The sequence below is a fragment of the Fistularia commersonii genome, chromosome 7 (assembly GCF_037954325.1).
Source record: "Fistularia commersonii isolate RoL2024-O1a breed Wild chromosome 7, RoL_Fcom_v1.0, whole genome shotgun sequence".
In the NCBI taxonomy this organism is placed as follows: Eukaryota; Metazoa; Chordata; class Actinopteri; order Syngnathiformes; family Fistulariidae; genus Fistularia; species Fistularia commersonii.
In genome coordinates this window covers 7,533,989-7,561,879 of record NC_141290.1, presented here as the reverse complement: position 1 = coordinate 7,561,879, position 27,891 = coordinate 7,533,989, and the positions used below count along the sequence as shown (strand labels likewise).

The 27,891-nt window shown below is 44.4% G+C and overlaps 1 protein-coding gene across 2 annotated transcripts in view; it reads left to right on the top strand.

The window, feature by feature from the left end:
- The first annotated feature begins 1,262 nt into the window (after nt 1-1,262).
- cntn1a (contactin 1a) overlaps nt 1,263-27,891 on the top strand; it is a 46,839-nt gene continuing 20,210 nt past the window's right edge. For both annotated transcript variants that reach the window (XM_086149451.1, XM_086149450.1), the window contains exons 1-3: nt 1,263-1,327; nt 16,193-16,321; nt 18,993-19,031. In XM_086149451.1, the coding sequence (XP_086005577.1) occupies nt 1,279-1,327; nt 16,193-16,321; nt 18,993-19,031 (217 nt within the window). In that variant the 5' untranslated portion in view covers nt 1,263-1,278. The remainder of the gene's footprint in view (nt 1,328-16,192; nt 16,322-18,992; nt 19,032-27,891) is intronic.

Here is a 27,891-nt window from a genome sequence, read left to right as displayed (position 1 = left end):
TGCTGTGACCTTGTTTGATAACCATGTGTTGGGCATACTTTCCCATATCTTAACTCTTATATCGCTAAATAGCAATGAGAAGTCTTGTTTTTGAGATGCTACTGCACGACATGTACTTTTTTACAGATAAATAAATGTACATTGCCGGGTTGTCACTTAATGGTGGACAGGGGTGAGACCAGTGGTCATCATTTGACCGCCAATGAAGACAGAGGGGGTCAGCTGTGAAGGTTTTAATGCTAAACGCTATGTTCTCCTGACAAAGTTGACGAGGCGGCTGGAGAAATCCCGTGACCTCATTAAGAGGTCTCCACGTTACTAAATTAGACTATCCTTGAGGCTTGTCACAGGCCTCAGAATGCTGTTTTCTTGACACTTTTCCTCCTGTCTTCTTGCATCTCGCCACGTACTTTGCACAGTGTTTTGCTCACTGGGCATGAAAATTGCCCCATTTAATGACACCCTGCCAAGCCTCTCAAGAGCAATGTATCGAGGAGCCCCGGGTATGACTCCCCACCCCCTCTCCTTCGGGGGGCCTCCCACTTCGGCTGTGTTTTAAGTGAACAACACATTTCATCACAGATTCGTCATTGTTGTCGTTCGGTGCCGGAGGGCGCAATTGATTCTGTGGCTTGGCCCTAAAAAGAGCAGCAATGTGCGAAAGACATGGATCAGTCTCTTGACAAGCAGTGTTGACCTATATATGTGGGCCTGGGTCAAAGGAGGAATGAGTGGGGCTCAATACGTGGTGAACGTCAGGGCTAATAAGACTTAATATCTAGTTATACTACAACTAATAATAGTGCATCTGATTTAAAATTGCCTTTGAGAGCACCCAAGGACGTTGTGCATTAAAATCGTAAAATATAAAAAAGTAAAAACACTTCCAGACGGACAGCGGATGGGCGATTTGAAAGAATTGAAAGCCTCTTTAACAATGCTGGTTTTGTGTTGATGTCCGTCAATGATATGGAGGTCATGTGTTAAGGAGTTTGAGGGCCGCGGAGAAAGACGGCTCAAAGCCTCGGGGTCCCCTTTTCAAGCGATGTGGGGGGGCGGGCAGGGAGGAGGAGGATCTGAGGGAACAGGAAGGGTGGGCAATGTGGACTGAGTTCAAGAAAAACGTAAGATTTCGAAGGGATTTGATGGGGAGCTACTGAAGCAGTTTGAGAACTTTTTTTTCTAAATGATTACGCCTTCGGCCGAGTTATGAACCGGTTGGTGTTAATGGGGTGATTTGTGAGATGGACCAAAAAGAAGAGAATTAAAGTCGTTGAAATGGGAGGTGTAGAGCCTGCTGCTGACCTGGATGGCGGTGGAGTCAGAGGTGAGGGAAGGGTGCAGACCAAGGTACGTTAGCAGTTCAAAATTTTATCCTCATAGAAGGCGGGAAACAGGGAGCTGTGAGTCGAAACTGAAAAGCTGACACTTTTGGAACCGGTAGAGATACATGGTTTTTTTTTGTTGAGGACATTCGCAGATAAACGGGTCTTTCAGTCATTTGTACGGGTGGAGAGAGAAGACGGTGGGGTTTGGTGTCACAGAAAAGTAGAGCTTGGTGTAACAATGGACCTGTATATGAAATTTTCAGAAAATATATCCGGGGGATGGAGGTAGATGAAGAGAAGGGTCCTTGGGTTGGGGCCCTGGGGTACACCAGTGGTAATGGAGGACATGGTGAAGGGATGTGAAGCACCTAAGACGGATGAACTGAGTCTGAATGCGAGTGATGCCTCTTTTATGAGACCAGAGTCTCCGGACTGGAAACCAAACTGGAATTGTTCACAAGGATCATTATGGAGAGATGAGTGTGAAGCTGGAAGGGGAGTATTCACACAAAGATTTCGGAGATGAATGGTAAATTGGACACGGGGCAGAGGTGATAGAGGTAACTGTTGCCGTGATGGGGGCTGTTTTGAAGGGGGTGTGAACGATGCCAAAGGTGTGTGAGGAGTGGATGATGGTGGAGATGAAGGGGTTGTAAGCTGTAAGCAGGGATGTAGGGAGGGATCGAGCCGTCAGGTCGACGGTTCAGTTTCGATTTCAGAGATACGTGAGGCCGTGGGGGGTAAAAATGCAGAGAGTGAGGGAGAAGACTGGTGAAAAAAAGAGTTTGAGAAGAGAAACTGTTGGATCTCAAGAACTGTATTATTAAAAATGACATCAAGGAGTTGCAGAAAGTTGTAGAGTACGAGTTTGGTAAATGCATATGTATCTTTTTGACTGGTAAGTCCACTTTTCTTTTAGAGAGGTTTGAATTGGCAGCCTTCCGGCTTTCAGAAGCTGTAAATTTGGGTGTGAACATAGGTGTAGAAGTTGAGAAGGAAACAAACTTTGTGTTTAGAGAGACAGGAGTGTTGAGAACTTTAATACTATCGTTGTTGTGGAGAACCAGATCGCCAGGTTTGGTTGATTGTCTGAATGTTGGATGCTCCTAATGACAGAAGAAACAATGTCAGGGTTAATACCTGACATTCCTTAATACTCTGGAATTACATGACCTGTGGAGGTTCAACATTCAGCAACGAGGAAGAAATGAGTGGTAGGCAGAGCCAGAACAGCAAATTAAATCTCAGATGTGGCATTATTAGTCTTTTGTGATCAGGTGGTGGATCTCGTCCATGAGGGCGTCACTGCTGTGAGGCGAACCAGATTGATTTTATTGCCATCGGGGTGTCTCGGAATTGAAGAATGGCACACCTCATGGGAAGTGTTGCCTCTGAGCCCATGTAGGATGGGCGGGAGTGGGCCATCGCTTGTTGGCATTTAGAGTAAAGTGACACCGGGGGGCGAACGAGCAGGGACAGATGGTATGGAAAGTGTGGGATGGCTCCATTTTGTATTAAGGGTGTCGGGACAAGCTGCACTCATGGCTGCCTTGGGCAAACTGACATCTCTGCCCGTATTTGCAAGAGTCCTCCTCCTCGAAGGGCCAGCACAGAGTTTATTCAGAGTTTTCTCTAACTTTACAGCGTCGTCAGTTACGTGACTTGAAGAGTCATTGATCGGCATGGTATTTTACCCTCTCAACCTTCCTGGATCTCCGCCTTGTGAGCTACTTTTCAAATGACCATGTGAAAACGATCTACCTCCACTGAAAATGCTGAATATATATTTATTGATATATCTACTGAGTATGCTTAACACAATAAATGTTTGTGGATCTTGCATGAACCCTTATGGCACACTACAACAGAGTACTTTTTTGGTAAATACCTCATTCTGATGACTTGAATGGAGTCAGCAGCATAGTTGAAGTTAGCTGGGAGAAAAACGACTGCCGTCCTGACAGCTGGGATTTTAGTTCCTTCACCTTTTTCCTTCTCAGCTCACTTTTTGGCGGGAAGTCAGCGTTGTAGTTTTTATGAACGGTCCGAAAATGCCGCTCCACATTTCCCTTTTTTGGCATAGCAATGGCAGATGAGGCAAACGCACTTTGAAAATGACATAGTAAAAAAAAAGTCCACCTCCCATTCCATATGGAAGTGATACGTTTTAGTCTTTTTATTTGGTCCGGCTCCCCCTCTCATTTTTATACCCATAAGTTTAGAAGACATAAATTGGAGGCTAACTCGCTAGCTTGCTAGAACGCGCCGTTATGTGCGCATGCGCAGTGACGCCTGTGTCAGAAAAGGTCAGATTGGACAGACCGACTGTCAGTCAAGTGACAAATTTCGTAGTGAGGATGATAGGCTGATGTCTATGTTTTAATGCCATGCGATCGATCCACACTACCTTTGCGATCGACCGGTAGATCGGTATCGACATACATGGCACACCTGCTGGACATGGCTTGCACAAATCCCTTTTGATTCAATAAATCCCAGTTATTCAATGTTAAACTGGACAGGATGGAGAGGTGTAGAAATTGATGTATCACTGTGTTTGAGTTATCTACAAACATAGTTTGACGCTCTGCGGGGCCACTCCTTCCACTACAGGAAGACATCATGTCCAAATAATCTGTAACAGACAAAGGAAGAACTAACAACATGGATTGTCGCCGGCAGAGAAAAGGCCAAAAGCTCCCGAGTGACCGATGCGAAGAAACAAGGTTGCTGTTCATGTGTCAGCCAGGTCTGCTGCTGGTTTAAATTTACAGCAGAGCCAGATTTTGTTCATTTGAAATCAACTTCTATGCAGACGATCTGCAGCTGTGTATGTCATTGGACATACGTACCCTCTCCCTCAGCCGTCACGTTAAAGAGTCGCCTTCTTCCGCCTCAGAAACCTCTCTAAGCTCAGACTCTTCTTGTCATCGAAGGACGCCATAATCGTCCTACTGTTGCGATTGGATTATTTTAATGTCCTTTTTTTTTCTGGCTCTCTCAAGGGTGCCCCAGGTCTGCAAACTGTTCTGAAAGCAGCAGCCAGTGTTCTGACTGGAGCAAGTAAATCTGAACATCATTCCAGTTCGGATGTGCCTGGACGTACATTGCACTCCGAGGGTTCTCCGGCGACAGAACAGCCTGCCAGTTCCGTTGATCCTTTAAAGCAAACATTTTTGCATATTCGCCGTTTTCCTCTCGCAGTCCAACAGCATGCAGGAGGTTCATTAGAAACCTCCAACCGCACCACGTTCCTGACTACATTATTGGCGAAACAGAAAATGAATGATTATTATTACCAAGATTTCTGAGTGGGGCTTGAGCACAACCGCAATAATATATGATGCATGATAAACAGAAACATAATCAAGTAGGGTTCAGTTTGTCTGGAACTGATACGGCAAATAACACAATGGTAGAAATTGGAAAAAAGAAACAATCATAAACCTGGCATCTTTTCCCATGATGATAGATGGACTGGAATTGGGTTGACATGCAAAAAATGACAATAGGCAGTGATCACAAATCAATAACAGGTCCAAGCTGATGATTTGCAAAAGGTGCCTCTGCCCATCGGTCCACTGAGTCATCTGCTTTTGTCCAATGCTGAGTGTTATATTTCGGGTATGACTTTGAGGCAAAGTCAACCGTCAAAGATCGCAAGGTCAACTGTCATCACCGCTGTCACCTTGAGCGTGTTGAACTTCTCACAAGAGCACCGTTGGTGTTTTCTCACCCAGAAGGGCTTCCTATGGAGTGGTACAGGGGGTCAGCCATTCCCTAAATTCCCCTCGGCCGGTGGAGAAATCCAACACGCGAATGGATCCGTGAAAGAGGAAGTTTGTTGAATTACAGCTGGTGGTCTTCCTCTGTGGATGTCTTTTTTTTTTCCCCGTCGCTGCCGAGGGAAGGGATCCAGCCCTCATGGATATTAAAATGAAAACTGCCTTCCCTCCCGCCCACGGTTTGTTTTCTCGCCCCCTCCAATTGCCAACAACATCACTTCTTCCTCTCCCTCCTCCTAGTCCTCTTCCCAGTAGCATCCTTCCCATGGCACGTGTTGTAGCCTTCCACTTCCTTCCTTTCCTGAATTTTTTAAACCCACTCAGGGTTTCCTGCTCATGGATGTTCTTTGTTTTTTACCCCCCCTCCAACCTCCCATCTCCTCCTCTCCCTCCACACCTCCTCTCTCATCACTTTCCTCCGCCTCTTGTCGGGTCGCAGAAAAGGGAGCCCCCGTGACATGACAGCTGGAAAGCATGGTTGTATTCCGAAGGGGGCTTTTGTGCCGCTCATTGCTCGGTGATTGAAAGGGGCTGAATGCCACGGCAACCGTTGCCAACCAGCAGACCGCGGGCTGTGCCGAGGACTCGCTTTGGACGAAGATGTGCAGCGTAATCGAAGGCGCGCAGTGCTGAAAGAGTTGTATTTACAGATAATTCAGGGTGCACCAGAGTACACGCTGGTGCGGGGGGTTGCTAGTTTTTTGTGCGCGCACGCAGAACGTGTCCTCTGCCGAGAGAAAAGCTCATTATCTGTCTCCCAGAAGGACACCTCGGTCTCCATGCTGCAGATCAGCACATTGGCAGGATCGGTTTATGTCGTGAACAAACACATGCCTGTGCTGGCTGTCAAATTATCTCTTGTTTTTTTTTTTTCTTTCTTTCTGCTCCCTATATCCGAGCATTTCCGCCGCAGCTCTGCTTTGGGCGCCAGCGACGCAGCGGCCACACTGTCCCCCCAGCTGGTGGGTGGGTGAACAGCCAAGGCATGATCGGGTCAGCTTTGTTTGTCTGTGCTGAACTGATAGCTACCAGAATGGGAGTGTCAGATAGGGGACAGCCAAAGCCTTTGCAGGTTGCGGAGTTACAGAGTCATGAATAGGACAATAATAAACCAAGTGTCAGCTACTGGTTACGAATTAGCATTTTGGATTCTGGTATCAAACTGTATGCATTAGCCACAAATGCTACTCAGAGTCAACATATGTGCATATTCGGTAGGAACAGATTCTCCCCCCTCCTACATGTTGTACCCCTCCCTTGGGTGAGCTACATATGCTCGCAAAAGGAATCGGAATAGCGTCGTTTTAACTGTTCTCTGTAAGTTATAAGATAGCACCTCACCCAATTTACACGCTTAAGAAATTACAAGTGAATTAAGTAAATCACCTCTCGATGGCACCCAAGCTGAAATGCATGATCGTGGCCTTCAAGGAAAACTACTGGAGTTGCTTCACAAGGATCTAAGGTCTACATTGTTCTCTGCATGACCTTTATGCAATTTCTGTGCATGTTTTCCCTTCACCGATGGTCAGTCACGCATATTTGACTGAATGATTTGAACCATTCGAATGCAACCGAAGCCTGTTTTTGTTCTGTGTTTGCGTCAGTCTCAATTACACTCGGGGTTTATCCCTAAATGCCAAACATTCACAGGTTAACAAGTGCGATTTTCATAATAGCTTTTCATCATAGACATTATACCTACTAAACATTGGTTGGTTGGGCTAGTGGTGGTTAGCCTCAGAGTGCAGTCATAAAATTTTCATGCTCAGGGTTTCCAAATGCTCAGTTCTCCATTTTATAGTTGTGGAAAACACATAACAAATACCCAAAGTGGTATTTTCCGAAATTATGCTAATGTCCCTTGTACTTTTTTAGCATGGCTCGCCAAAAAAAGGTTCCAGAATTCTCTGCAGCTTAAGTAATTATACTTAAAATGTTTGAACGAAAGCATTTTGCGTAAAATCCAGCGCCCACACGGACCTCCTGCTCGCCGTTTGATGGACGTCAGCTTCACAATGTCGGTAGTTGAATTGGAATCAGTTGATTTGTTTTGCTATTTCAGTGTGTAGGCAAGAAAATATGAATGCCTTACAGAGAGCGAACCTTGACAATGCAAGCGTGATTAGTCAATTAGTTGTGTTGCAATGCGTAATAGTATCAGTAGAATTAAATAATTTGATACAATTAGGGTTCTTCGGTTTCCTTCTAGCCGTTAGATATTCTAATGTTGCAACAGGTAAAGGCTTTGTTTCGCTCCACTGGGGTCAGATCGGGTTCTTCATCTGGGATTTGTTCGGTGTAAATCACTAAAGCTTTCACATCGAGCCGTGAGAACGAGTCATTCTGCGAATACCTGATCTTTGGCCTTTGTTTGACAAGAATTCGAAGGGTAATTGAAATCACGGCAGGTGCGGGACTACAAGTTCAGACACCTTCGCCTTCACACCCTAAACAAACCGGTATTTGTTGGAATACCGTTTCAATGATTGCCTTTATGACGGCAAAATCCAAGCTATAGCATGAAGAGGAGAAGGTATCAGCAGGGGGTCTGTTTGTCAGCACAGGAAGTGCCTTACAAGAGCCACGAACGGTGCCATTGAATATTTATTTCTGCTCTGCCTTTCATGCATTCGGGCTTCTCATTATCCGGCTGAGATGATACACCAAATCAAATGTGATCATACGGGGGCTCACGGGGGGTTTCAGACATCTGAGGGGCGGATTTGGCAAATATGCCCGGGATCACAGAGACGTTTTTGTAATGAACACATCCAGTTTTGGACAGAATTCTCCATGTTTGTTTTAGCTCAGTTAGCCTCAAACTGATACATCTGTCTGCGCGACTCGTATCTACCGTTATGTGCTCAGTCGCTCAGATCTTTGCCGAATAATTGACCAATAAATGTTCAGTGTGAAGGAGATGCAGATTATTTTACCAGTTTCCATGGCGATGCTAAATTGAAATTTTCAAGGTTTACGCTTGCGATGATTTTTTATCTACGTTTTTGCGATTCGGGATATTCGTTTCACAGTTACAGTTTAATTTGTGCTGTTTTAAGATACTTTACAAGTAGTTTTTCCAAAAGTTTGACAAATCTCTACATTTTTGCGCATTTCTTTGATGAAACACGGAAAGTGACCCACTACATAAAATGCCCTATGTTGTTCCACTTTTTGCTTTTATATGTAAAGCACAATAGGCCAAAAGAAGTCCGGCTGACTGGATTAGTAAATCCATCCATCCATCCATCCATCCATCATCCATCCATCCATCCATCCATCCATCCATCCATCCATCCATCCATCCATCCATCCATCCATCCATCCATCCTCTGGTGCTTATCCTGCACTCAGGTTTTGCTGGGGATGCTGTAGCCTATCCCAGCTGTCATCTGGTTAGGCGGGGCTACAACTGGGACTGGTTGCCAGTCAATCGCAGGACCGCATACAAAGACAGACAACATTCACACACTCACTCGCTCATTCTGGGCAATTTTTCCCCAATTTTTTCCAATTAACCTGCTGCGTGTTTTTGGAATGTGGGAGGAAACTGGAGAACCCGGAGGAAACCCACCCAGACACGGGGAGAACAAGCGAGCTCCACACGGAAATGACCCCTCGTCCGAATCGAACCAGGGCTCCTCGTGCTGTGAGGATAATATATTTAGGACTGGAATAATCACATTTATGATATGCACATACAGGCCCGTTTGATCTGATGCAACAATTCCACCTTAATAAATATAAAACCCCTTTTTTATTATCATTTTTTATATATGCAGTCACGCTGAGAGATGAAGTAGCCTTCCTGACGGTGTCGAATGACAGTGATGTATCATTTTCTTTAAAGCTGAACTCCGACACAGCTCTTATATTGACCAGCATTACATCATGCATTAGCCGCTGCAATGGCTTTAAATGTTTTATTATTAACCCCCCCCCCCCTTTTTTTTTTTTTTTTTGCAATGTAAGGGTCTTCTTTGTCTCTTCACCTCCTCCGTAATGGACATTATCTCCCGGGAGAGAAGCAGCTTTCTCTCAGAGAGCAGATATTATGACACCGCTGATCTTGTGTCCGACCGGCCGCCAAACCAATGACGAGCAATGTTTTGTTGTTATTTAGGGAGGCGGGCACGCTAACTTACGACGTCTATGCTTGTGCCAGCAGGTTTTTGTATGTCTGCGTCTGTGGGACGGGGGTGGGGGGGGAGGCTTAAAAGATTAAAAACCTAGCGTGGCCACTTCTGGAAAAAAAAAAAGCCCCCTCTCTCTCTGCAGGGATGCATCTTCCATGGCATCCCATTTGCATGACACCCCGTCTTGTGCGGGGAATTAGCCTTTTCTCCTCGCATTGTCCTTCCCTCCGCCATGCACCTTTTGAGAGAGTGCTTCCATCCAGCAGCAATACTTGCTCCGAGGCAGACAAAGGAGCTCAGTATTTAGGACACTTGGCAGGGCAGACATGTCGGAGGGGATGTTGGGGGGGGGGGGGGACGTGGGCTGCTAAGTAGCACATCTCATCTCAGAGCCAGTGGGATGATGATAGCTCTCCCCTGCAAAGGTAAGCACCGAGGAGAATCTGAAGATGCGCCCCGATGCTGTCTTGAGCACTTGAGCTTTTCTTAAATAAGTAACTTCCTCCTCATCTCAACTATAACGTAATCAAGTGGGATGTGGTTTTTTTTTTTTTTTTTCCTTATATAATGATAAGATTCAAATTAATCTCGGGCCCCGTGTTGGATTCACACCCTCTAATCCAATAAGGGAGTGAATGGAAAATCTAGCGGGGGATGACTCAATTGATTTTAATTTCTCCATTGTTTAGTGCAGAACCAGTGCGCCGTATCCGTACTTTGCCTGTGAGGCCTTTCTGTACCGCCTGAAGGTACTCATTCTTGTGTCCAAGGGTGACTTGGGAAACAATAATGGCAATAAATGGAGTGTTTAGTAGCGTAGCAAGACTAGCTAGCACATACGGTGTGGCCAAGAAGTAATTACAATCCTTATATTACAGGTGCAGCTGTCAGTGAGGGCAAAACCAGATATTTGATTGGGCTCTTATAGCACTTTGCAAGCTAGTATCGTGTTTTGGTGGATGCGCCGTGATGCAATTAAGCTAAGTGCCTCCGTTTTGCAGAGTGTTTACTTCTCGCAACCTTTCCAACATGGCGCAATTTATCATTGGAATTTATCGGGGAGGCCGAGGCAAAGCCGTTATTATTAGACGGGAAAAAAATCAGGACCCGAGACCTATTAAATGACCAAGACAGATTGTCTCCCTCGCTTTATTTTAGATTTCAAGAAGACGTTAACAAAGGCTGCGGACCAGAAAAAAAGTTGGCCAGACCGGTAACAAATCACAGTGCATGAACGCACGATGCAACCATCAATCCCAGACGCCGCGGTGTGTGTGTGTGTGACAGAACGATCGCATGGTGGAACGATTCATCGCTGGGAAAAAAAAAAAACTGTTGCGACCCCATGCTGTCCAAAGTCCAGCAGTTTTTGTTGTTGCTTTAAGGTCAACAAGCTCTTCAGGTAACTACGTCCACTTCGCCAACAGTGCCTGACTTGTGAACTGCAATGGCTAAATCACTGGTGGGAACCTGGCAAATACCGTTTGCAGGTCCTTTCCTTTGTCGGGTGACCAGTTGGGACCGGCTCGGCAAAATTGGCTAATCTGTCTAACTGCCGGTTACCGAAACTCAATGTAGAGGCTGACTTGTCATACATTAGGAATGGAACTGTTGGTCCTTAAAAGAAAGAACTCCTCATTCACCCATCTAGTATGACGCAGTTTATAAGGTGAGATTGATTAGCATCTTTCATTCAACCATTCTTGATTCATGACCCTTTTTTAGGCCCTTTTTTAGGATCGAGGTTGAACTGACCGTGACTTCTTTCACACATTTTGTCACCACTTGAAATTTCTGGAAATGTTGTCCCCATCCGAGAAGAAAAAGAACGTCCTAACTTGGATCACCGAACCTCCAGATCCCCTCAATGTGCCCTACTAGATTTCTTTGGAGAAGCAGAACATTACTCCTGAAGGTCTGATTGGAGATTTGGAAAGTGTTCAGGTGTGTCTTCGGCGGAACAATCAATGTTGGACAATCAGATGAAGTAATTCAACGGCGATTATCTTGAATCCACGGCCGCAATTATCGAGTGCCATATTCCTCGACGTTCCCGTCACCTGCTCGGTTGGTTCCAGAAGAACATTTCAAAGCGCATTGTCAGCTGCAGCAATTTCTCGTAAAAGACTTGCGTGAATGATGGCGCCAACCGAGACCTTTTCCAGATAAGACAATGCATTTCGGTAAAGGCGCCGGTGTTGTAATCGTAATCGATGACTTTTGCCATCAATAATTCACAAGTAAGCCGAAATCCATCGCAGCTTCTCTTGCGGGAAAAATAACGCTGATTCAGCGCGAGCGCGAAATGGATCGCCGCTTGTCTTTTTGGTTCTGGGATGCGTGTCAAGACGCAGATCACCTCCTTCTCGGGTGACTTACCTCACCGGATGCGAGGAAAAAGGAAATGTGAAGAGTTACCCGGATTCATGTCCTTACACGTTGTCGACTAAAGCGCCCAACCTCATCCCAAAAATGTTCGATTTTGGGACGGGGGGGGGGGGGAATTATCAGACACTGTGCCGTTATTAGATTTCACGTCATGCCTCAGCGGATGTGATAATAAACTGCCCTGCAGGATGGATTTCATTATATTTTCCCGAAAGGGGGGTCCCACATAGTAAGACTTCTCAAGTACAATTCCCACAGAGGACTCCAAAAATGCAGCGAAAAGCCGTTTGCTAACGACCGCATGCAGAAGAATGATTTTACGCAGTGAAAGGAATAGCAATTGGAGGTTTATATTAGTTTAATGTCTTAAAAAAGGCATTAAAACGGAAGGCGACCTGACTGGTATAAAAACTCTAATAAGTGCAATTGGTTTTCTGGCAGAAGCCAGATGGTTGTTTCTTCCGACGACGTTTAAAAGTCAGTAACGTGTGGTGCTCCATTGTGATGTTTTGGTGTGTTTATGTCATTTATTTTGAATGAACTGCATTTTATGCTATTACTAATCTGTCAAGATGAAGCTACAAAACATCTTGTGGATCAATGTGAAGGTTATATTACATCTCAAAACCCATCTGGTTGTGTTCTGCTCTTGTAACTTATTTATCATAAAACCCGACACTACTTATATCTTATCTTTATTCGTTTGTTTCTGTTAATCTCATTTATTTTTATTGCTTTCAGTACGGAGCGTCTAGGATCACTCAACGTCTGGTTAAATATTTGGGAAAAAAAAAAAACAATGAAAGTGTTTTTGGATGATATGGCTGCCCTTCAAAATCGCAATCAAAGAAGGATCTTCTCTACCCACCTTACACATTGTATAATTTGATTGTTTTTAAGATTATGTTCTTCTTCTTTGACCTTTACATGGAATAGGAGTCTCGGTTACGACAAAAGTCCGTTCCATCCAAAATTTGTGCTCATGTCCTCGCATTTACCTTTGTTTAGTACAACTACCAACACCCTTGCTGCGCTTTCATAAGCATCCGCAGGAAACTGTATTTCAGTCTTTTTTTCCTTTGGGCTTTTCCCTCCAGGGGTCACCACAGCCAATCAACGTTCTCCATCTAACCCTATTGTCTGTATCCTCTTTTCTCACACCAACGATAAATCTTCTTTTTGGTCCAATTCCAGCATCCGTCTACCAATATATTCACCATCCCTCCTCTGTACATGATCCAACCATCTCAGTCCGGCTTCTCTGACCTTCTTTCTAAAACATTTACCATGTGCTGTCCCTCTGATGGACTCATTCCCGATCCTATCCATCCTCTTCTCTTCCAAAGAGAACCTCAACATCTTCATCTCTGCGAACTCCACCTTTGCCTCCTGTCTTTTTGTCAATGTCACTGTTTCTAGATCATACGGATAAAGTGCACGCAATCCAGTGGTACTGAGGTGAAAGGATGACAGAGATTTAACAGCATAAAAACCTGAAATGTATAAATATGTGTCCTTTGAATTGGAATATACAGAGCAGCAGCAGAGTTTTCCGTACATTTTAGTGCAAAACAGTCATTAAGTAACACCATGCAAAGGCAGGTGATTTTGTTTTTAACCATAGGGATGACCGGAGACAGGAAATGCCGATGACTCATGTTGCTCCGGCTTTAAATTTGGTTTGCAGTCGTTAATATTTGACACTGATACAGTCCAAAACAATGCCTCCGGCTAATTAAAGACTCATTTGCCTATTTATATGAATGCGACAGCAGTCATTTGTAAGTGTCCAGATGAGGCCCTGTGATCCACCGCCGACCAGTCCAAGGCGAACCCTACCTCTCGCCGATGTTGGCTGCGATTGACTCCGGCAGGGAATAGATAACAAATGAACGTATGCGACTGCCTTCCAGATTATATTTAATTAAATTGAATCTGCGGCTTAGAATTCACCATGGTTTTTCTCCAAGGCCCCAAGAGGGATTCCCTTGTTGATGAACAAGTAGCTGCAAAGAACTGAGGTTATACAATGGAGGCCAAACTGACAACTTCTAGTACAAGCTCAGGCATACCGGCTGGAGCGGCCCGCGGACGAGCCGGATTGGGAGGCGGTCGACAACGGCATTCTCTCTCCCGCAACTGATTCAGACCCGTCGGATGTTAGCCGTCATCCTGACATTGTCTTTCAGGATTACCTGTGTCGGTGACCGGCCGTGGCGTGGGTGTCGATCGTGCTTGTGTGGCGATAAGGGGGGGCGGGCTCGTCGGAACAGCGTCTTTGTTTTTGGTGCGTATCGGTCTGACCTTTTCACCCTCCCATCCCCTCCAAACTATTGTTTTATGTATCTTCCCCGTCCACAGAGCCGCTCAAACCGAGAAGGAAAGCCGTTCCCTCGCCCTGCTGCGTAGCACATATCGTGGCTTTCACGCAAATTACTGCGGCGGTCATTGGACTACATCGGTAAAATCCAGACTCCTCGCCCGGGTGGGATATGACCTCCGATCTCGGAGCAAAAGCGGCGAGAATTCAAAGACGAGTTGAGGGGATTAAAATCTAACCGGCAAAAAGGCAGGACACCGAATTCATACCGGAAGCATAAACAGCTCTGCATCGCCGGGGTTGTGATTCACGGGGGAACGGCCTCGTCTGAAGGCTGTCACACTTTGGTTTGCGATTTAATGGGACGATCGGATTGCCATCCATCATGCGTGTCCGGGCTGGTAAGATAAAAGAGCGGCGGGAGGGGGACCCATTAACACCAACCATAAGACCGTACATCTTCGCCGCGTGGCACTTGTCTGATTGATCTTTATGATATGTCAACAACTCCTAGTGTGGCAGTCGATACCGGTTGTTTCATTACATACTTAATGATATGATTTAATGATGCTCCAATTCATTGCTCCCAGATCTTTTAAGTGCGTCTATTAAGGTCATTAATGATTCATGAGTTAGAAAAATCGTACTTTCAATTACTATATATGTGAAGTGAAGAAGATGACGGGTTCGCGTTTTCTGTAAAAGTAGATAAACGTCCCGGATAGTTGAGACGAGCACCTCGAGATCTCATTCTCCACTGACCGAGTTGTTCCAGATTAAAATGAATGTTTGCATAGTTTCTCCGCCGGTCACAAAAGGACCCCCCGCGGGACACAAACTGCTCCTTCTGAAAGGTGTTGCTAGGATACTGTCGAACACGAAGATGAAATCTCCTCCGCACCGCTTCCTTACCGCTCCACAGCTCAGACATTTTGTCTAAATCCTGTCCGTGTTGCTGACCTCTTAATCATATCTCGGAAGGAGCGTTTTTTTTTTTTTTTTTTTTTTTTTTTTGCGTCAAACAAATAACAGCATTAAAAAAAGTCCATTTTAGATTATTTTCTTTTTTTGTTGCTCAAACTCCCCCTTGTCTGATGAGCATTGCATCTCAATAATCAGCGCCTGCCAGCCGATACAGCCGACCGTCCACCAAGAATCGGTAACGGCCGCCTCATGTTCTCTTTCCAGTATTCCCGTGAATAAACAGACGTGGACGCTAATATTATAATATTGGGACACAAGTGGAAGGTGTTGTGTCAGGCTGTGTGCTTTGACGGTGATGCAGGGAGGGAGTGCTGGTTATGGAGAATGAAGCGGTGGTAGTTGTATGTCAGGGCTCCTAAATTGAGGGAAAATCCCGGCGCTGTTTTCAAGAACGTCCGTTGATTTTATATTTTGCTGTGGGCCAGCAGGTGCATCTGATATGGTTTTATTGAAATATACAACAAAAAGGCTTCGCGTGAAGTTTTATTCAAAAGTTGGGTTGATTTCATTTAGCTTAAATTAAAAAAACAATCGTTTTCCCGTTATTTATAGTTCCAGTAATGTATCCTATATATTTTTACATATATATCCTATATTTCCTTTTCTCTTTGGGCACTTCCCTTCAGGGGTGCCCACAGCCAATCACCTGCCTCCATCCAACCAACAGCCAATCATCTACATCCATCTAACCAACAGCCAATCAGCGGCCTCCATCTAACCCTCGAGGCATACATGTGAACAACAAAGTCTAGTGTGTGCACAGATGATTTACACGCGGCTGTTGCAAATTTTGGCTAAAGGGATTTTGTGCCTACGAATGTACTAAACCAGGTACTTTATTTGATCATTGGATCAAATGTATTTATTGAATGTTTGACCTTTTTATGGCTCGTCGCCTCGGCGAGGACCTTCCGCAGAGCCTTGAAGTCTGACGGTTAGTGACGGTGCCGCGCACCTTGAACACTCGGGGACGATCGACCAATGAGATGCCTGATGAAACCTGCCCCTTGACATGGAACGACCTCCGATGTTTACGTCCCGACGTAATCACGCGTTCATCAAGTCAGCTCCATGAAAGCATGTCAAAGGTCAATTGTTATAAAACTCCATGGTTTCCGTGGCCGCACCATCTTCTGTTTTTTTAACGTAGCCTAGTTCTCTCTGCAATCCTGTGAGGAACATGAACCAACGATGTTTCTCTCAAAGTGTAAACATCTCTCTCCGACCCCCTTCTTTTGTCTCTTAAAGGAAAACCACGTCCTGCTGATGTTCCGCCCGCTGAACTAGCTGAAACCCCACCAGGTGGTTCTCACTTCAGCACCATGCTGCACCTCACCCTGCTGCTTCATCTTCTGCTCCCTGCAGTGTCCCCTGCAGGTCAGTGGCATGTTACCGACATTCGCGCAATGCCAACGTGATACAGAAAAAAAACAAAAATTGTTTTTTAAATGGGTATGATCCGTGTATTGTTGGCACATTTCAACAATATAGACTATTTTCCTGTATCATTAAGTGAACGATCACACCTACGGCGACAGCAGAGACACAACCAAACCTTCACAATAAAATATTATTGCACTGAAAACATCATCAATGTGAACAAACAGTATTTCTTGATAACCATCTCAGGCAATTTAACCCTTGTGTTATCATGGTAGTGGGTCAAAAGTGACCCACTACCATGTTTAGCTGTAGAAAAAACACCTAAACCTATTTTTTTCCAACTTGAAATTTTATGACTTTTCCTAAAGAGACCCCATAATTGGAAAAAGTGAAAAGTGCACTTCTAAAGCGGATGTCTTAGTCAACTATGCTGAGCTGTATGTTCATTATATGCATTGAAAAAGTTAAGAGCGACGCGATCGTCCAAGTCACGGATTTCCGGGAATTCTATTAAAGCCTCCAAAGTGTGAACAATTTCGAAGGTTCGATCTAATTTGGCCGTGGTTGAAACGCTGAGGAAACTGACATGCCTCAAATGATGGAGATCCTTCTCGTGTTCGTGGTATTTTCTGCAGAACTGAGTCAACAACAACAAGAGAAAAAAACCCAAATCAATCCCAGATGTCATCACCGTGCACTTGATCGTTAGAGTGAACGTCACATTTGGCATCAGCTGCTTTACGTACCAACAAGCAGATGTTCACCAAATGTTTCGGCATAGGGCAAGGAAACACTAACTAACTACCGTAATTTCCGGACTATTGAGCGCACCTCAGTATAAGCCGAACCGGCAAGCCGGTCGCCTTCTTGAGCTTCCTCCTGCACACTAAAACCGTCAAAGTCGTCTTCTTCTGTGTCGGAGTTGAACGGATTCATTGTTTCCCGGTTTCATCGGTCCGATATGACGAGGGTAAATGTTTTAGCTTCATCAAGCTTGTTAGCCCCCCCCCCCAAAAAATCCATACATTAGCCCCATTGTTTAAACAAAAAAAAAATGGCTTGTCATCCGGAAATTACGGTAACTAAATCTATTTAACCCTTGTGTTGTCTTCCAAGTCAAAAGTGACCCACTACCATGTTTAGCTGTAGAAAAAAATCACCTTAACCTATTTTTTTCCAACTTGAAATTTTATGACTTTTCCTAAAGAGACCCCATGATTAGAAAAAGTGATACTTCCTTTTTGTTTATGTTTCCATGTGGGCTGTACACCACTAGGGTACAAAGATTGTCTTATGGGTCATTTTTGACCCGTAGGACAAGGGGAGTAAACACAATGTTAAGATCGCAAAAGGGCTAAAAATCTTTCAAATCCTCTACATGTGTAAAATGATCCCTTCCCCCTCGGACAATGCCTTGTGCAATATAGTCCACAGCAGAAAAAGAGCTGCGGAATCCAAGCTAGCTGATCCGCAGTGTAAAAAGTGCGACGCTATGGAGAAGACACTGCGAGTGGTAACATTTGCGTTGCACTCGAAAAAACACGCTTGGTAATTAAATAGACAAAGGCCACGTCTGCTACTTAAGTAGTTTGAATAGAGTGGACGGGGTCCTGCAGGCGTTTCCCCTTAACGCCTTGTGAAGTAGATCCAGAGCCAGAGGTTCTAATAAGTCTCAGACGGCACGTGATGAAGGACCAAATGTTATCGTTGACGGCAGTCGGAAGTCCGAACCAAGCGGGGGAGGCTTTGGGCAGCTAACATACATGAGTGCAACGGACTCTAAGCTTTCGTGCTCGGAGGCTTTTTGTGTATACAGGTTCCCAGTCACTCCCAATGTCTTGTGCAATCAGCTTTGTTGGGGAAAAAAAAAATACAAATGAATAAAACAGCCAGCCTGAAAATGGCTCGTCTAAAGTCTTGCGCAATAAGCTTTGTCGGAAAAAATCAAACAAACAAATAAATAAAACAGCTAGCTGGACAAAAGCAAGTAAAGCGTCCTCTGCAATCTCGTTCCTCAGGCTGTCCACAGCTGTTTCACATTTTCTTTCATAACTTCCGAATTACTGAACAAGCATTTCTTAGTTTTCCTTGAATTGTGTGTGCTTTTGGCGGGGTTTCTAGTTTGCGGCGTACTTCTAAAAAGCGGTTTTGTCACCCGGATCCACTGGATAGCTTTGGAAAAACAGGAGGAAAACGCACAGATACAGTTCATGTCTGCAGAGTCCACGTACAATCCCGTCAGTCTAAAGAATCCTCCTACACGGGGAAGAACCCAATGAGTGTAACATCCAAACAGACAGCAGTCAGCCAGGTCGCGGGAGAAGAGAACATTGCCTTGACATTTCTGCATAGCGCCAACGAAAGGAAGAAGTTTGACGGTATATACTATGGCCTGCATGTTACCTTTGGCTGAACTGACATTGCAGGGTCTTCTTACGCCGTAGACATTGAAGATTCAATAGTGCCCATCTGGAATGTACTTGTGAGGTGGACGCAAGCACTCTTCATCGGTTGACGAAACGTCGTCGCCCCGGTCGAGAAGATGTTTTCATTAGGATTGCAGGGGAAGAGGTCGTTTCAACATCAACTGCGTTCCGATATCAACTGCGATGCCATTTTAAAATTTGATATGCTGATGTGAGTCCCCTTTTTTTGCCTCTTACAGATGCATCAGCTCCAGGGGAGATGCTTGACTTTTATGGAGGTAAGGACGATTCTTGTAAATTTGAAACGCTGACGTCTATACATCCCAAACTCATTTTCAAAAGCTTTCAGCTGAAAGGATTTTTTTCCATTCATTGTCATGACTAGACTGAGTGACTCAACAAGGGTTAGGAGAATTAAAACAAATTGAAAAAGGAAAAGTCAAAAAATCTCGTAGTTGTCATTTGCACAATAACACAAGTACTGTCCCGCATCTGTGTACGAAGGTACTATTGTACTTTTGAGCAATGATAACATGAAGATATTTTTTTTTTTTTTCTTTTTTTTTGGGACAGTCGCCCTGTCAAACGTGGTTTGGGGCTTGTGTTGTCCGATTTTACAAACATTGCGCCAAAATTGTCTTAGTAGTCTGGTGACACAGGTCTGGACCACACTTTTTATCGACACTGTCTTAAACAAAAGATGCAAAGAAAAAGACTGACCGAAAAAAAAAAAGAAAATCATTCAACAGAACCAATGATGTCATGAAAACTGAGAAAAATAACACATCGCGAAGGACCGTGGTTTCGATTCTGTAAAGGAGACCTCTTTGTGTGGAGTTTGCATGTTTCCTCCGGATTATCCGATTTCCTCTCACAGTCCAAAAACATGCAGAAGGTTAATTGGAAAAAATTGGAAAAATGTACCCCGTCTGTTTACCCTGTCTCTCGCCCGATGTCATATCGCATCGATTTGTTTAAGCGCACTGATTCCCTCGAATCTCATCGCATCACATCTTGATTGTCATCACTTGATGTAAAAATGATCCTGGATGAATTATGTTTCCTTTAATTACGACAACAGAAGGTTCTGCTAAGAATCAAAGGGCGCTGAGATATATCTCCAGCTGTAGACCTTGCATTCATTTATACCTCAACTAACCTCTCTGGTCTTTGTCAGACGAGATAATTGGAAAAGAATGCTGTGCTATCGCGTTTTGTTTGTGAGACCGCTGATTTTTCCGGACCGCTCAGATGAATGGGATCGATCGGATTAAGACGTTTGACGGACGTTCTGATTGTCACTCGTCAGATCTTATCGTCACCACCGGTTGTCTTCCTCCCATCCCTGAGGTTCTTCATTTCTTGTACTGGCTTTACACAGATTTTTCAGTCAGGAAACATGAAACCGGCAGTTGTGAGAGAATCTGGAGTTGCAGTGCTCCTGTCATCTCAGTAGTAAAGTGTAAGCTGGTAGTCTCAAGTCTTAGCGCAGTCGTAGCTCAGTCTTTTCCGAGTGTTAGGACTGAAATATCACGTTTTGATATTATCGCAAGTCTTAGCGTTACGTCAGCGTGAAGACTGAATCATCAACCAACAACACCAGAAAAAAGTAGATGCAATAGCAGCAATAGGAAAAGATATACAGGCTTAAGTTTAATCCGGCAGTCAAAAATAAAGCATACATCTTCTAATCCCTGACAAGCAACCAAGTGTGTCAGTTCATGTCGCCTGACCAACTATGCTTTCCTGACCCAGTGTTTTTATAAAATAAAAAATTGAATGTGCAGTTGTAGGTGTCTTCTTCTCATTGGTTATCGACTGCTGTAGCTTAACGGCCATTGTTAACTGACTCCATATGTCTTTACGGTTTCTTTGAGGAGTCTGCAACTTAAAGGTCGTTACGCTCACAGCACTCGCCTTCTCTATCTAAAGAACTCTCAGTACCTACTTGTTTTTCTTGTTTATTATCTCTGGAGTTGTTATCCATTTCTCTGCAGTCATGTTCTTTACTTAAGGCCCCTGTTATGGTCAAGTATGACAGTTAACTGATATGCAAAGCACGCTCTTATCTGTACCACTCCGTCCTGAGCTGCTCGTGCACATAATGTTGTTTTGGTTGAAGACACATTGCTCTGCTTACGCACTCCTGCTCTCATGACATCTTAATGCACTTCACAAGGCTCTAACGATTTGGCTTGATGAATATTATTGTAATATGTTGTTAGTGTTGTTAATGATTTAGCGTGAATGTTAAGCTTCTACCTTCCAACGACAGTTGCCGGTCTTTCCTATCACTTGTCGTCAGGTGGGGGCAAACCGTCAGCCGGGAGGGTTGATCGTAAGAAATATTGTTGCCAAAGGAGAATAATTGCAGAGCTGTAAACTGGATGGCGAACGACTTCTGGTCTCCCAGGATCTACTGCAGAGTCTGCTACCTCTGAGTCAGATGGTCACGTGTCCATACAGTATGGCTGCCGTGTTTACGGAACAAACAGGGTGTCTGGTGTCAGCGTCGCACAGTTCTGAGATATGAACGGAATAGCGTTTATTATTAATTTGTAGTGAAACTCTAGAGAATGGTTCTGCAAGGCCTGGCAATCAGCCGAGACCGAACAACATGCTGTTGCCGTACGATGCAGTTGTTCAGTATTTTGGAATGAAGCTCCGGATTTGCTGGAGGTGATTGAAAGCGGAGTGCATGAAATAATACTTTTATATAAAAATACGTACATATAAATATATCAAAATAAGAGACAAATTGAAGTATTCTTGTTTTATTTTCCACCGCACAATGTCTCGCAAAATAAAAAAATAATACTGGAATTCTGTGCTAAATGCGGATTTGATTGATATTTCAAATGCGTTCTGTTGTTAGGACCATTAGGAGAGTGTGCCGGGCATTTACAGGTCTCGATCGTCAGTGGATTTTCACTGTCGGTATCTGGATCAAGTCTTGTTTCAAGACAAACCACACTGGACTTAGCTGGAAAATGATCTTAAAACTAATGTTGGACCTAAATTATGTAATCGCTAACTCCAACATGCCAGAAATGGTAGATCTACTCATAAACTGTGTATGTATGTACTTATATATATATATATGTGTGTGTGTGTGTGTGTGTGTATGTATGCGTGTTTATATGTATGTGTATATATATTTTTTGGTGACTTTTGCATCTGTTTATGCCATGTGTCTGTTTTGGCAAAGGTGGTTGCGACGTTGATGCCAGAATACAATTAGAAGCAGTGTCATTATTAATGTTGTTTTTTTTAATCTGATATAACGTACCCCATTAAAACACTGATAAAAAAAAGATAAAAACACGATATATGCATTTTATATAAAAATACATACATATAAATATATTAAAATACAAGACAAATTAAGTATTCTTGTTTTATTTTCTACCGCACAATATCTCACAAAATGAAAAAAATGATGTATCATGTAGCCTCTGAAAATATGTGAAAAAATAGCTAACAAATAATCTCCCCAAATTATACCGTAGCTGGGAACTTTATTCTTCTGTCCACCCATTCCTGGGTGAAAGCACAGCCTCTCTGCACGACTAAAAATATTTTACTCTCCCAGTAATGTCACTCTTCAATGAAGTCAAAGTATAAAAGCAACTCAGTCAGCAGCAACACAATGAAAATCACCTGACGCTAATGTTTGAGGCTAACCTCACTGTGAAAACCGTTGATGGCCCGTTGCAGGTGCAGGATAATCTGCAGCGGTATTTCTGAAGCAGGTGCAGTGGCGCCACTGGCATCCAGTATATTGATTGAGAGATTTGTGCATTTATTTTCTGCCGTAATGATTCGCACAAAGGAAGAAAATACAATTACTCATTTTCAAACCGGGTTGTTCAACCCGCGACAGGTGAGCTCCTTAAAGAAATCTCGTTTCCACGTCTTCTACGGCACTTGTATCAACAAGGGGGCACTGTCATTGTCTTCGCTCTCAACCGCACGTGAATGACTGTGTAAGAAAATTGCTGCAGAGAAAGACACTTATCTGAAATAATACGCTTTTACATTTCAAACTGAAATGAGCCTGAGCTCGGGCGACACTCAGATGAATGGCTGAATGGCTGTTTATGATAATGAGACTCGCCCAGCTGTTACCCGTGACTGCATTCCCTTCTTCTGCTACTTGCACAGATGTGGGCCTTTATGCAGACGAACCCGCACCGCTTTTTCTCCTGTTCATCGACTGGAAGAATTGACTACTATGTAAATAGTTAGTTTGTTGTTAAGGAGGTCAGAATAGTCTATTCACAACCGCGTCGTGTCAAAAGATGAAAAAGACAAAGGCACAGATGCATCTTTATTGTAACTATGACTTTCAGATGGCTTCATATTCAAGGGCAAAGCTGCACAACCCTATTTGCTACTTTTATTATATCATCACATTTTGCACTTCTAAAGCGGGCGTCTTAGTCAACTGTGCTGAGCTGTATGTTCATTATATGCACGGAAAAGTTAAGAGCGACGCGATCGTCCGAGTCACGGATTTCCGGGAATTCTATTAAAGCCTCCAAAGTGTGAACAATTTCAAAGGTTCGATCTAATTTGGCCGTGGTTGAAACACTGAGGAAACTGACATGCCTCAAATGATGGAGATCCTTCTCGTGTTCGTGGTATTTTCTGCAGAATTGAGTCAACAACAACAAGAGCGAAAAAACCCAAATCAATCCCAGATGTCATCACCGTGCACTTGATCGTTAGAGTGAACGTCACATTTGGCATCAGCTGTTTTATGTACCAACAAGCAGATGTTCACCAAATGTTTTCGGGAAACAAGGAAACACTAACTAACTACCGTAATTTACGGACTATTGAGCGCACCTCAGTATAAGCCGAACCGACTAGCCGGTCGCTATCTTGAGCTTCCTCCTGCACACTAAAACCGTCAAAGTCGTCTTCTTCTGTGTCGGAGTTGAACGGATTCATTGTTTCCCGGTTTCATCGGTCCAATGTGACGAGGGTAAATGTTTTAGCTTCGCCAGGCTTGTTAGCCCCCCCAAAAAATCCATAGCCCCATTGTTTAAACAAAAAAAAAAGTGGCTTGTCATCCGGAAATTACGGTAACTAAATCTATTTAACCCTTGTGTTGTCTTCCGGGTCAAAAGTGACCCACTACCATGTTTAGCTGTAGAAAAAAAAACACCTGAACCCATTTTTTTCCAACTTGAAATTTTATGACTTTTCCCAAAGAGACCCCATAATTAGAAAAAGTGATACTTCTTTTTTGTTTATGTTTCCATGTGGGCTGTACACCACGAGGGTACAAAGATTGTCTTATGGGTCATTTTTGACGCGTAAGACAAGGGGAGTGAACACAATGTTAAGATCATACGAGGGTTTAAAAATCGGATGCCCTTGTTATTGGACCATGAGTTTTTGTATCTACACTGCCAGACGATTAACATTTGGTCAACTTGACCGAATGTCAAGAATTGAGTAAACAAGGGTAAGTTACATTGTAGTAAGTTATAATCATATCAAATATTGATATGATTCCTTCAATTTCCAAACGTTTGCCCAGACATTTCAATGTAACACCAAACTGGGATTCCAGTCAACCTCTCCAAGGTATCAAAATGCTAATGAGAAATAAGAGCCTTTCTTTCCATCGTGGTTTCCCCCTAATAGTACCAATGAAATGGAACACCCAAATAACCACGATGTAACGACCGTGGGGGAAGGGAGATTTATCGGTGGTGAGCACAGACCAAGGATGCTGAGGACAAACATTTCTGTTGTCGTCAAAAACTTCTCATCGTGGCAGGTGGACTGGAATTTCTTCACCTGAAGATGTTTCACCCCTTATCCGAGAGGCTTCTTCGAAGAATATGCGGCCTTTTCTTCGAAGAAAGCTCTCGGATGAGGGGTGAAACATCTCCGAGTGAATAAATTCCAGTCCGGTTGCCACGACAAGAAGATTTTGACAAGAATTCTTCATTATATGGACGACCGAGAACCTCCACAGACATCTCTGTTGTCAAGACATCGCTCAGTGAGCCTCAATCAATGCTCTATTTTGCATTTTTCATCGTGAAGGATCTGGCGATCTCTTGGTTGATCAGAGTGGAGGCCATACTTGATCCCCATCTGTGGTGTATTCTAATTACATCCTCGTCCCGAGTAGGATGTTCACATTGTCGAGAAGATTTATGAAGGTAATAATCCAAAGCTTAAATGAGAACCAGAGCATGACAGTTGAATGTAGGTTAGAAGGAGCAGGGGAGGACAAAGGGAAATTAGGGACTTGGTGAAAGGATGCCGAGCGACTGGAAGGGGCTGACATATCTCTAGGCGAGAAGCCCTATGAGGCTTCCCTTACACCTTCTGTCTCCCCGCACATCGTGGCGAAAGGACGGGGATACCAGCTCTTCTTTCTCCTATTTTAACATCAATGCCGAGCTTTGCTCACTTCCTACTTATTCTCCAAACCAAAATCTTTCCCAGATCCCCTCAGACTATATAAAGCGCAGGGGCAGAATAAGGTCACCACATTCCTTCTCGCTCTTATGAACTCCATATCCTCAGGAGTCTAATTCCCATTCATGTTTGCTCTTTTATTCTTTATTCCTCAGCTTCTACATTTTTTTCTCTCTTAATTTGCCTTCTATCAACCAATAAATCCCTATTATGTGTCCCCCTTTGTTTCTCTCTCCCACCCATAAGCATATGAGGTTCTAGGGGTGGGCAGCGTTCCACAGTTGTGTGCTCTTGGCTGCTACCATGTCTGAGTGGGAGTGTATTTTTTCCCACCAAGTGTCTGCGGAGAAGTGTCTGGCTCAAGCACCGTTAGATTGGACATCTGGCATCGCAAATTACGGTGCTGTAATATAAGGGCCAACGGATGAATGTCGCAATAACGAGATCTTTATCGCAGTATCTACGAAGACGTGGAGATTATCCAAAACAGAACTAGGATTGAGTTCAGAATCGTCCATTCAGGGGGAGCTGGAGCACAGCTACCAGCCGTCACAGCTACCATCGGGCAAGAGGCAGGATGCCACATATCGGGACAAACAACCATACACTTGTCATTTAGAGACAACTATACAACTATCCGCTTCTCTTTAACACGTCTGCATGATTTAGGGTCTCCGTGAACCTCCTGCATGTTTTTGGACTGCGGGAGGAACCCGGAGAACCCTGAGGAACCCCATGCTGACGGGGGGGGGGCAATACAGGAACTTTTCACTGTGAAAAGTGAAACTAACCACCTGAAGCTCAACCAAGACAAGACTGAGCTGCTCTTTCTCACGGGGAAAGGTTGTCCGCATAGAGACCCGGCCATCAGCATCGACAACGCTGTGGCAGGGCCAACCACAACTGCGAGAAACCTGGGTGTGGTCCGAGACAACCAACTGTCGTTCTCAGCGAACGTCACAGCGGTCGCACATTCCTGCAGATTTCTCCTCTACAACATCAGGAAGATTCTCAGATTCCTCACGGAGGATACGGAACAGATACTCATCCAGGCTCTGGTCATCTCTCGTCTGAACTACTGCAACCCCCTCCTTGCCGGTGCCCCAGCGGATCCCATCAGGCCTTAGGAGCGTATTCAGAAAGCGGCAGCCCGCCTGGTGTTCAACCGTCCCAAAGTCTCCCACAGAACACCCCTTCTTATGTGCCTAAACTGGCTCCCGGTAGCCGCCCGCATCAAGTTCAAGACCCTGGTGCTGGCCTACCGAGCAGTGAATGGCCTCAGCCTCATCATACAGTGATCCCTCGCTATAACGCGGTTTACTTTTCACGGTTTCGCTACTTCACGGATTTGCATCGTGCGTTGCGTTCTGCATTCTGATTGGCTAAAAAGTCACTCCTCTCCTTCTCTACCTGTGCGTCAATAACGTTGCAGTTTAATATGTACACGTACGTAAAACGGCTTGCCAAATTTACATTACGTACGTGCAAATTCTCTTGCAATTTCGAGTTTGACAAAATGCTCTGGACCGCATCTTTCGCTGCCCAAAAGGCAGCGAAAGATGCTATCTATCGCAGATAAAGTTAAACTTCTGAACATGCTAAGGGAAGGTAAAAGCTATGCGGCTGTAGGTCGGCATTACGGAATTAATGAACCTTCCGTTCGTTCCATAAAGAAGGAAGAAGTAAACATAAGGACGACAGCAGCAATGTATAATAGAGTATTTAATTGTATAATAATTGTAAAAAAAAATTAAGGTTTCTACTTCACGGATTTTGCCTATCACGGGTTCTTTTTGGAATGTAACCCCCGCGAAAAACAAGGGTATACTCTTTCTTCAGGATATGGTCAAGCCAGATGTCCCTACCCGTCCCCTCCGATCTGCCACCTCTCGGCGACCGTCCACCCCATCACTCCGAGCCCCCGGCTGCCGATCGAACCGGTCTCGGCTCTTCTCGGTCTTGGCTCCTCGGTGGTGGAGTCGCTGCCCATCTTCCGACGTGATCTAAAAACGTACCTCTTCACCAAGCACTACCCCACCAATCGCACTTAACCCCCCCCCCAAAAAAAAAACAAAAAAAAAACGAAGAAATTAAAGTATGTATGTATATGGTTTTGAGATGGTTATTTGACAGAGTGGTGACTTCTGAATAACGACAACTGGTACTTTGGATTTTCAGTTATTGAATTGCAATTTTTCGGAGTCGCTTTGGATAAAAGCGTCTGCTAAATGATTGCAATGTACTGTAATGTACTGGCAGGAGGCAGACGCGCAAATCTAAGTTCAGAACTGTAACTATCTTGGGTCGCATTTGTTTGGGCGTCCAAAGATTTTCTTTGACCGCACGATGATGGGATATTAGGGTTGGAAAGAGCGAGCCTCCCCCCCCGATGGAGGTGTCAGCTGTGCTCTCCCAGACTACAGGGGTTACGGGGGGAGGTAACACACTCGCGCAATGCGCGCACAAGCACACACTTCACATTGGTATTCGTGCAGTCACACCTACGCTCACTCTTGATCTGAGAGACTAATCAGCATCAGGGAACGTCTCGCCTCATCGCATATTCATCACCCGTCATTGTATTTATGTCTTATTCATGCCATCACTTGTGATGCCCGTCTGTTTTAATGGGTAAGTGGGGCTAATTGCACGAGTGTGTTGACGGTGTCAAAGGCAGTCCGAACCGAGGGA